This window comes from Gordionus sp. m RMFG-2023, chromosome 4 (assembly GCF_954871325.1).
Source record: "Gordionus sp. m RMFG-2023 chromosome 4, tfGorSpeb1-WG-v2, whole genome shotgun sequence".
Lineage (NCBI taxonomy): Eukaryota > Metazoa > Nematomorpha > Gordioida > Chordodea > Parachordodidae > Gordionus > Gordionus sp. m RMFG-2023.
The window spans coordinates 24,648,691-24,660,400 of record NC_088778.1 but is presented as its reverse complement, the minus strand read 5'-3'; the positions used below and the strand labels follow the sequence as shown (position 1 = coordinate 24,660,400).

Below are 11,710 nucleotides of genomic sequence, written 5' to 3'. Positions count from 1 at the left end.
TCCGGCTTAAGGCAACGGTGAGGGTATTGAGATGAAGCCCCCAAAATTTAATGACAACCCCCCTTTCCTTAGATAAGTCTATACGGCCTATTGGGTCGGTGAGTCATGGTCGATTTTCTGTGATAGCTTAGATATTGTCTTCTATGACTCTTCTTAACAGATTTGAATGAAATATAAGTTTCATTCAACAGCACTGGCTTTATCTTTGTTATTTGTAAACAGGTCGGGGTAAAGCATCAACCTTTTTTTAAAAAAATTGGCAACCCTTAACACTCGTGTGTGCGGTCATTAAACATTTTTACTTTTCAAATGCTATTTTAGACGAATTTATTATAAATATAACATTAGTAGATATGGAAAATAATTCTAAATGTAAAGAATCGAAGGAGAAGAAAATGTATAAATATAGTGCTGACGATTCAGATGATGAAACAGAAATATTAGAGGAGAGCCCATGTGGTCGATGGCTTAAAAGGAAAGAAAAAGTTAAATTATATCATATATTATTATAATATTCATTAGGTTCAACAACGTGATGTACCTGGGATTGATGCCGCATATTTGGCTATGGATATGGAAGAAGGTATGGAGGTAGTTTGGAATGAGGTACAGTTTTCTGAAAGAAGAAATTTTAAAGATCAAGAAGTATGTCTATATTTTTATTCTCACTTATTCTGTTTAATATAAGGAAAAAATAAAAACCGTATTTCATAATTTAACATCCTTACATCATCCAACTATTGTTAAGTTTCATGCTTATTGGCTGGATTTTAAGCAAGAGAGTCCAAGGGTAAATTTAATTTGTACTTGTTTCATAATTTATTTTAAGATTGTGTTTATAACCGAGTATATGGCTGGCTCTTTTAAAAGTTTTTTATTAACTACTACAAAAAATGGTGCCACAATTCAATTAAAGGTATAGAATGTTATTTGTATTATTTTATATACTTGTTTTAGGCATGGAAGAGATGGTGTATACAAATTCTATCTGGCCTTCAGTATATTTTTAAATTTTTTTTAAAATTACCCTCATAATTTTAGATATTTGCATTCTTGTAATCCACCTATAATTCATGGTAATTTACGCCTGGGAACTATATTTATTCAACATAATGGCTTAATAAAAATAGGATCAGGTGTTAAAATAAATTTGATTAAGATATATTTATTTATAATACTTATGCATTTATAATACTTATGCATTTATAATTATAAAATAATAATATATAAATTAATTTACACAAACTATAGTCGCACCAGATGCTATTCATCAAAACATAAAGACATGCAGGGAACATCAAAAGGATCATTATTTTTTAGCACCAGAATACTCTTGTAACAAGACATATTTAATTTTGTTATGATATATTTAATTTAAATAAATCATTTAATTTTGCCTACTTTTTATTCCTTTGTTGTTTTGAATCTATCCTATGTTTTATATTTTTACAGCCTCAGAACCATTGTCAACAGCAGTTGATATATATGCTTTTGGAATTTGTGCACTTGAAGTAAGTGCAATTATATGTATTTTTTCATAAGTTGAAACAATGAGTCTAAATTACAACAGTTTTATTTTGAATAATTTATTATCCCAACTAAACCTAATATCTATTTTTATATTAAGATTTTTTTTACTTATTTCAGATGACAGGTATATTTGAAGTGTCTGGAACATCAGAAAATTTAAATTCAAATCCAGAAGACACAATTAATAATGCCTTGGAGTCCATCAAAAATATATCCCAACGAGTTTGATTAATAAATTTTACAATAAATATTTACACCATTATTATTATTTACACTCAAAAAGAATTTTATAAAAAAATGCATCAACCCCAATCCCAAAGATAGACCTACTGCTCGAGAATTATTATTCCATCCTATATTGTTTGAGGTTCACCCACTAAGACTCATATCTGCTCATTGCATAGTCAACAATTCAAGTTTTTATAACCTATTATTATATGTGTTTTTTAAAAATGGAGTATATACCTTATAAGATTGCAATAAGTCTCTTGTCCCATAGTGTGATTCTTGGTGTCCAACTTGATGATTTAAAAAATATATAGCCCACCTAGCTTGCAATTTTAATAGAACATAAACTTTTCAAGGGTTTCATATCAAAAAAAATAGATCCATCAAAATTCATGATATTAGTAAATACTTTCAAATACTCCTTAATGTTAACTCATCTACAAATTTCTAAATTAATAAATGTGATAAGGAAAATGCTGTTTATTTTTTTTCTATGCTGGTTATAAATAAAACTGATGAAATATTATTAAAAACCATTTTTAATATATCTTAACCCTTACTCATATCGCTCCATTATTGATTTAAAATGTGATAAATAATTGACAAAAGATACAAAACAACACCCATCAAACTGTCGCTTTACCACATCTTAAAATATAATAATGTAATATGTAAAAATTTGATATTGTGATTTTTAAACTAAATAAATAAGGATCTTGGGAAATATCGGCATCAGCTGATACCTTACATTTTAAACATGGGAAATATCGGCATCAGCTGATACCTTACATTTTAAACAATACCAGTAGCTAGAATTGTTAGACGGCTCGATTTAGACTATTTTAAATTTTTTTTAGCCAAAATAATATTACGCGAAAAATTTTGTTAATAACCTTTCTGCCATCTATGAGCAAGATTTCCAGTCTTACAATAATTTTTTTTGCTAAAATATTGGATTATCCGTTTTCAAAAATCGAGCCTTTAACACATTACCTAGTTAATACAAACGATAATTAACCTTTATAAAATGTAAAAAAATATATATTTAAACAACATTATATCGGAATTTCTATTTTAAAAAAAAATCATACAAAATTTTCCAAACACCGATAAAGATTTAGGTTTTTTCCAATAAAATTTAAATATACTAAATTATTGTTTTGGGTATTGACGGTATTGATTTGGGTAATGTTGTTAAACGGCTCAATTTAACCGATTTTAAATTAAGATTCTAGCCAAAATTATATTATATAACCTTCGAGATTTTTTCTAATAGATGTCCAAAAGCAAAATCTCTAGGTTGCATAATATTTTTTGAAAATCCTAGGTTAGACGTTTTCAAAAATTGAGCCGTTTAACAACACTTGACTGTCAGGACATCTCTGCCTATAAGTATATCTCAAAATTTATATATAGTTAAATAAAACTAACTAAAAGGGTGTCCTAGATGCTTCTCTAAATAGAGTGTTTTATTCATATGAGAACAAAAATTGATATAAGAATGTAGCCTTTTAAAAAAAAATTGCGAAAATTGTCTAAAATTCATAGGATAAAGTACCTCATTTATAGTAAACGCGTTATGTTCAAGCGTTGAATTATTTAACGCTATCGAAATCACAGCTGATTCTTCCTAGCATTAATAATTTATTGAAATATACATCGCAACATATTTTTTTCAAATTTTATCGCGTTATCATCATAACGCTCTACATTTATATATTGGTTTGATATTAAATAACGCACCACTTCAACTTAGCCCGTTTACTATATAATGCCTAAATACCTCTACATTTGCCAGAATTTTAAAATGGATTCCGATAGAAGAAGGTTTCTGTTGTTTATAAATATTTCCGATTACAAACATTGATTTTCAAATAAAAACTTATAATTCGATATGAAATTAAATGTTTTCTTTTTAAAATTACATCTATATCTAAAAGAATTCTTTTCAGACAACGTTTCGGAAAATTTGATCAACAAAAAATTTCCTGCCGATCATATCATCGCCGAAATCAAGCCTTCCAATAAATCTCGTCATGTCATAGACTCCAAACCTTCCAAATCCGCTCCTAACCCCGATATTTTGAACCAAATTACTGCTGCCACAAAAGAACAGCAGGTATTTTTTTTAAAGAAAAGCGAGCGTTTGATTTTTTAAAATGAATTATAATATATTTATTTTTATTAAATAAGCAACAAATCCCTAAATCGTTAGAATATACCGTTTCAAAATTACCTTCTTCCTCGCTCGAGATAGAGAAACTGCTAGAAGACGTTAAAAATGGGTTTTACCCTCTCACATCCTTCCATTTGTCCCAACCACCCGCTCATCATTCCATGCCCGCTTCCTTGCCCCCGACCAACTCTAATAATCCCCCCAAATCTAATTCTTCCAAGCCTGTTCATAACAAAGCTCCTACTGCCGCGAAGTTAGAGGGAACCCTATCTCATTCGAACATTTTAAACGATTTAACCTGCGGAGGCAATAATCTAGAAGAAGGCAGTGATAAATTACAAAACACTGGAAAAGATGTTTTAAAACTAAACTCCAAAAATGATAGTAACGTAAATGGAAATTCGTGTTATAGAAATGGTAATCATCTAAAAAATAATGGTTCGCGCAATGGAGTAAACGTTACTAATAACTTAGCTAAAATCGTTAAGAATGGATCCAAAGAAAAACAAGATAATGTAGTCGATAGAAATAGGGCCACGACTGATAACTCCACCAAAATGGTTGTTAAAGAAGAAAACTCCAACGAAGTTGGGATAAATAGCGGTAAAGACGATAGATATAATAATCCAAATTCTTTTAACAATAATAATAATACAATTAACCAATATACGGAGACGGAATCTAATAAAGAAAATACGTACGATCAAAATGGCACGAATGAAGGGATCAAAGGGAATGAATCGCTGGGGAAACAAGATGTCGAGGGAATCGAAGATAATAATGTGACCGATGGTTCGGGAAGCGATCACGGTGATCAAGATGAGGAGGAAGAAAAAGAAACGAGCCGTATTTTAGTGATGACCGGAAGTCTGATTGAAGCCAATCATCAGAGTTCCTCTAACGGAAATAATTTGACGAGCAATGTCGAAGTTATTGAAGATAAGGCTCAACTCGAATGTGATACAGATGAAGGGGTTATAGACACAAGAAAATATAATGTAAATTTATTACATTATAATTTATTTTTTTCTTATACATGAAATCATGTAATCTATTTTTTTCGTTAATTCGGTTCCCTTTGCTAAAATGTTAACAAAAATATATCATTTTTTTTTAAAAAAACCTGAGGGTGATGGTATAAAATTAGCAATTTTCCTAATTATGAATTCTTTTTATCGTAAGATGTTTAAATTAGCCTTTTATGAACTTAGATAAATCTGCTAGTGCCAGGTAGATCTTCAATAAAATATGAGCCCTGCCCAGGATCCCAAAAATTTTTCTTATACTATTCTAATAAAATTTGTATTTTTCATAGCCAGAATTTTTATCACAAATATATAATGATATTTTAAAAGTTTGAGTTTTTAAAATGGGAAATACATATTATTCATTTTTGTTAATAAACAAGATTGAACATGATTAAATTGTCAAAGTTATTTCTAGTTAAAGTTAACGGACCGGACCGATTTTGAAAAAACGGTTTTTGGTTCGGTATTTGTACTCGGCCTCTTATAATGGTGGTAGGGTAGGTAGGACTGGAAAAAATTACGACAAATGTCCACTTTGAAAGAAAGTAAAGAATAAACAAAGGTTTAGTGCATTTTTACCAAAAAAAAGTTAGAATTCTTTAATTTTTTTTTTATACAATTCAATTAAAAAGAATCCCGAAATGCTAAAAACAAAAAATTGAAGTTGACAAAATGTTTAATCGTTTTAGATTTTTTGTTTGTTTGTTCCAGGTTTAATTGGAAGTTTAGCAAGACTAAAATCATTATACACTCCTTCAGTGGCCCCTACACTTTTTGAGCGAATGAAGCAGAATACCCCCATTAAAAGTATCCCCCCCCTTCGAAAAAATGATAATTATGACACCCATAAATTTCAAAAATATTTTTTATTGCATCAATTTTTAATATATAATATAAATAAAATGCAAAAAATTTAACTTTATAAATATTATTTTTAAATTAATAATTTAGATAAATTAGGGGAAGAGAAAGCGAAAGAATTTATAATTTCATCAGTATTTAATTGTTTAAATAAAAAAATTTCCATTGATAATATGGTTAAATTATTGAGAAAAGAATCTTTCATGGGTACTGCGCAGTCTTGTTTTAATTAATTTAATTTTACTCATGACTCTTTCAGCAGTACATGAGGTTGTGGGAATGGTTAATAGATATTTATATAAAATTCTTAAATTAGGGAAAGCAGAAAAATTTAAAAGTAAACGATAAGGTAAAATAAATGAATAGTTTTTCCAAACTGAATCGTAAGTTCCTGAATTATCATCATCAGAAGAAGCTAAATAATGTATTGGTAAAAATATTTTAATTAAATAAATTTACAATTCTCAGAATCTGACAAATCTTTAGATTCTTGAACCTCTAGGTCATGAGTATTAATTACATTCCCCATTTTGGCCATCTTATAAATATTTCTAAACTTCAACATTTCTTTGAAAATTTGACTTGAATTTAAATTGTAAAATTCACAGATATCCTCGATATCTTCTTTAATAATTGATTTTTCTGTCATTCCCTTTGGCGTAAAAAATGATGTTTGATGTAAATATTTCATGGAATCATCATTAAATCTTTCGTTAAACTGCATAATAATTAAATCGAGTGCAGCATAAAACACACTTATTTTAAAGCTAAAAAAAATTCCTATATTTAATGATGAAAGTATATATACCTCTCCTTTTTGGATTGTAATGTTTGAAGTCTAGAACTTTCAAAATCAAAATGTAGATTTCTCTCCTTCATAAAATCTTGCGCCTTTGAAAAAACATCCAAAAATTCAGTGTTATTATCTATTAGATTAAAAAATAATTAAGACAATAATTTATATTATACTTCTCAAATTAATCAAGCAATCTTTTGTGTATTGAATTTGATTTATTGCATACCCTATATCCTTCGAAATGGTTTGCAATTTTGTACAAGCCAAACTTGTTATCAACAATATTTTATCCAAAACACAAAGTGATAAGATAAAATCAAATTTTTATATTCTAAAGAATATAGCACTAGCCATAGTGGAAGTGGCAGGATCTTCAGAATCCTTTAAATTTGTTAAAGCTGCCCTCAAGGCATCATAAAGTTGAAAAAAATTTACAATAGCTTTATATGACGATAGCCAGCTTCTAATTAAAAAAACATTTAAAATTTAAATAAATAAGAAACTATTACCGAGTTGTATTCTTGACGCGTAAAAATCGTTGCGATTTTTTCAGATCATTACACTGAAATTTTTTGAGTACCTTATATCTTTTTGCACCATTAAAATAGACATAAATCTCATCTAGTATTCCTAGAACATTTCGAAGTTCTTTAATTGATTGACATAATTGAACAACGATTAAATATCGATGACAATAACACCAAATAAAAGCTGCCTTTGGCGCCTCTTCTCTAATCAAGGCTTGCACACCATTGATTCTTCCACTCATGTTTGAGGCGCCATCATAACTTTGCCCAACTAGATATTCAAGGGGTAAATTCATCGAGCCAAGTTTGGATATTATATTATGCTTTATATCGAGACCTGTGGTATTTCCCGTACAATATATGTCAATCAGTCTTTCAACAGGCTTCGGCGTCTCACTATTTTCAACATATCTTACTATCAAAGCTATTGCTTCTGATTTCGAAACATCGTATGTGCCATCAACTATGATTGAAAAGCACCTGTTAAATGTAATCTCATTTTGAATTTTTTTATAACCATATTTTTCATGGTTTCAATGAGAATGTTTATGTTATTATATGATAATAGGTTTGAATATAATTTCGTTTTTAATCCCTTATTTTTTTTTATCCTTTTTTCTTTCTTCATTTTGCTGTATATACATTTTTAGTAAAGGTTCAGAATCGCAATAAGCTTAATAAGGGCCATCATATTGCCTTCTTGTTGCCTGTTCCCCCAGTAGGCTTGGTTTCGAGATATTAAATAATCTAAACATCTTATTATAATTCTTATAATAGAACGGTTATTATCTACACATTCATTCTGAGGTGTTATAAATTTTAATATCGAATTTTTATTATGAGAAAGCCTTCCATAATAGGCCTTCATATGTGCCTGTGAAGATTCATGCAGAATAATATCACGATTAATATTTTGTCATTTATCTAGACCTTCACATGTCCATTTTAAATTTGCGTGTGGACCACCAAATAAGAGACATGTTAAGCAAAAAACTTTATACATTTTAATACTATAAGTAATCCAATTTCTAGGAATTTTGCTATTGTCAATATTGGTTAATATTTTTAGGCATATTTTAAAATTGGAAAAATAATTTATAACAAGAAATTTCGGATAAAAAATTTACTAAACATCGACCAAAATTTCAGTCAATATATTAAATTAAATATCAAGTGGGGGGGGGGGGGTGTTATTGTTACATTTATAAACCAGAAATCACATGATAATGATGGATGTAAAAAAAAGTCCCCAAAATTTACTGAAGAAGTTGCTTCGGACCCCCCCCCCTTTGTAGGGGCCCCTGCACTCCTTCCCCTACATTTTACAAAATTAAAAATAGGCCCGCACTCCTTGAACTCGGAATGGCTCTGAAAATGCCTTAAAATTCAGATTTTTTAAACTATGACCCTATTAAAAATTCATGAGGATATACAATCCCAAGGGGGGGGGGGGGTGGAGCATAAATTTACAAAAACCGGATCGAGTCGAAGAATGAATTCAAATTATATCAATTAATATGTCAGCTGGAAAATCATCGTTTGACATTCATTTACCGCTCATATTTTCAATTTTTATACTAAAATGTTTCAAAAATATAAATAATGAAATTTTAAGAAATTCCAGGCTCAACGGTAGAAAAAAAAATAGAAGCAAAGAAAATTTTTTTTTAATTGTGTCCTGGCTTAAAGTTACGATCTCTTCAGATCTTTTTATTGAAAAAAGACTTTTAAAAAATTAATTATTTATAGCTTACCCTCGTTTTGAAAATGGAAAACAAACTTAGTCGTAATTTACAATGCGAAATAACTAAAAATGACAGTGCTCAAGTTCTAGCCACTGAACTAGTCAATTACGGCTTTATCAACGAAGTTTTAAAAAAAGAATATATACAATATTATTTACTATATAATTAATGAACCTTGCGAAGGTGACCATATTTGACCATATCTTTGTCTCGAACCCTTTAAGTCAAGTCAACCCTTTCACCAAATTAAATTTCTATCTAAAACTACTCATTTTTTCAATTTTTTTTTAATCAATCAAATTAGAGATTTTATTAGCTTATCAATTTTGTACCTTTATAAAAAAAAATGTTTTTTAATCTTAATCTCGTTTCCCTGATAAGCATGATATTTATATATAAATGGAAACGTTAATGGGTAAATCTATTGTTGCAAACTTGTTGCTGATTATATAACTTAGCTTTGTTAAAATCACATATTGTTCTAAATTTATAAATTTTTGGAATGATATAAGAGAATCTTTGTTAGGGGGATGGGAGTCAACAGTTCTAAATTTTTGAAATGATATAAGAGAATCTTTGTTAGGGGGAGGGGAGTCCTTTCATCCCTCACCCGGTTGTTGGCTTACTGCCCCTTTAGCATTGTTATCCTACCTTTGATTGTAGTCTCATATTAAGTGCGAACATAAATGAAACCAAAGTAGAAGGATTAGTTTGACCCTCATCCTATATTGACAAGCGCTTTAGACCTGGATCTGCTAAAATATTTAGAAGTAATCATTTTGAAGATTAAAATTACAAGTTTATAAATATACTGTATTAAACGTTGATATATTAAACCAGTCGGATAAATATTATAGAAGATACTAAAATATTAAGCATATTTTAGGATCTCGACAAATCTGCATTATATAATTTGCAATAGATTTTTTACCCCCAAAAAATTTCTATTTCTATAAAAATATTACGTTATTAAGGATTTTATAATAATATTAATTTTAAAATTTCGCTATCGTTTAATCAATTATTTGATTATAAAAAAATACAAATAAATTATGACATGACAACCGAATCTTGCCAAAGCGTTATATATTATGTTTCAGGATCTTGATTATATGTATATTTATTTTTAATGTATAAGAATGACAAAGAAGTTACTCAAAATTTGATCGACGAATTGATCAGAAATAATGTAAAGACTCCCGAATCAACAAACACGAATATCATTGACAATATTAATATAGGTACATATGATGAGATAGGCAATAAAAATATCAATACAACGAATGATGAGATAGCTAAAGTGATTAAAAGTGATAATGATATTAAAGAAGCTAATCCTCAACTACTCAACCTTACGAATATCGAAACATTTAATAATACATAGAAAATATTTATAAAATTATAAATTTTATATTAATATTTAACCTTATAAGACTCAAATATAACAGCAATATTAACATTCTAATATGATATTTTTATCAATATCTGTAATACTATTTAAAATTATATATAAATACTTTTTTTTGTTAATAAAATCTTATATATCCAATTATTATAATTTTAATATATTTAACACAATAACTGAAATATTCTTGTTAGAAATAAATTTATTATGTATTTCCTTACACGTATATTGACATGATAGTAGGCCTATTCAAAAAAATCGAATATTCTATTAGAATAATTTGAATTGAATATTTACGAAAACGAATAATAAATTATTTGTTTTATATGAATAATCTTTTATTCGATGCAAATAAAACGAATTATTTAGAATAGTTAATAAATTGTTTTTAATAAATCTAATATTTGTCATTTTTATTTGATAACCTTCCAATCTGACAAGTTAGCTAGCCTAATTATAATAGAGGATACTCCTTCTGATGAAATATTTCTGCTTGTTGTTGAAGTTGACAAAATTCCTCACAAAAATGAGCAATTATATGAGATGCGGCAAGAGCATTATAAAATGTAAAGGCGAAACAACATCTCTCCTTATTAATCATTATAAATCCATTCACACCTCAGTAAAAAATATAATAAAATTGACATTTTCTTAAAGTCTACATCACCAGTTTCTCTATCTAAGAAAATTAATTTTAAAATCACTCACATAATTTATTTATAGATAATAATATACGTTTTAAAACTGTTAATACAAAAGATTTTATAAGTGATCTTGATCGTTCTGTAAAATCAATATGTCCTAATACACTTAAATTGCATATGTATAATACATTTGCAGAAAAAGAACAGTTGATAAGATAAATAATATCCAAAAATAAAAATCAGATTAATTGGACATTTGGACTAACTTAATACAGGTTCCTTAGGGCTAACAGCCCATTTTATTGATGATAATTTTAAAGTAATTAACATAATTTTTGCTTCAATAACACATTCAGTTGATATATTTAAAGCCTTCGTTAAAAGAATTTTAATTTAGAGAATAAATTTTACTATAACTTTGGATACTAGAACTAATAAAACCTTTATTGATACATTTTTTTAAAAATATCCATTAATAAAAATAGGGCACATCCGATGCTTTGCCCATGTAATAAATTTAATTTTTTGTGAGAATTACGAATCATTCTAATGTTCCTTAATTTCAAAATAGAAGGATCTAGAATTTTTTAAATATCTTTGGAAATTAAATTTATTAAAAAATATATTTAGTTCACTACATCTTCTCCGCATTTTTTTAAAACCAAAATTAGATTGTGAAATAATGTGGAATAGCACCAAACGATTAAATGGTTTCTTTCTTTCTTCCGTTAACATAAATAGAGTAATTATTCAACTTATTCTATCCACCC

The 11,710-nt window shown here is 28.1% G+C and overlaps 1 protein-coding gene across 1 annotated transcript; it reads left to right on the top strand.

Annotated features, from left to right (window-relative positions):
• The first annotated feature begins 316 nt into the window (after positions 1–316).
• Positions 317–10,314, top strand: LOC135929195 (nuclear receptor-binding protein homolog). The gene is made up of 14 exons (XM_065465750.1): positions 317–485; positions 523–645; positions 689–790; positions 830–916; positions 958–998; positions 1,042–1,136; positions 1,252–1,335; positions 1,453–1,511; positions 1,648–1,752; positions 1,814–1,946; positions 3,699–3,877; positions 3,952–4,932; positions 8,896–9,015; positions 10,030–10,314. The coding sequence occupies exons 1-14, from the start codon at positions 354–356 to the stop codon at positions 10,273–10,275; spliced, it is 2,487 nt and encodes an 828-aa protein (XP_065321822.1). The 5' UTR covers positions 317–353; the 3' UTR covers positions 10,276–10,314.
• Positions 10,315–11,710: the final 1,396 nt, after the last annotated feature.

What these genes read in the sequence shown, in the direction of transcription:
- LOC135929195 (XM_065465750.1), top strand. Translation starts at nt 354, where the DNA reads ATGGAAAATAATTCTAAATGTAAAGAATCGAAGGAGAAGAAAATGTAT. An exon ending in TTGGAATTTGTGCACTTGAA is followed by an intron (nt 1,512 to 1,647) that starts GTAAGTGCAATT and finishes TACTTATTTCAG; the next exon opens with ATGACAGGTATATTTGAAGT. An exon ending in TTGCATAGTCAACAATTCAA is followed by an intron (nt 1,947 to 3,698) that starts GTTTTTATAACC and finishes TATATCTAAAAG; the next exon opens with AATTCTTTTCAGACAACGTT.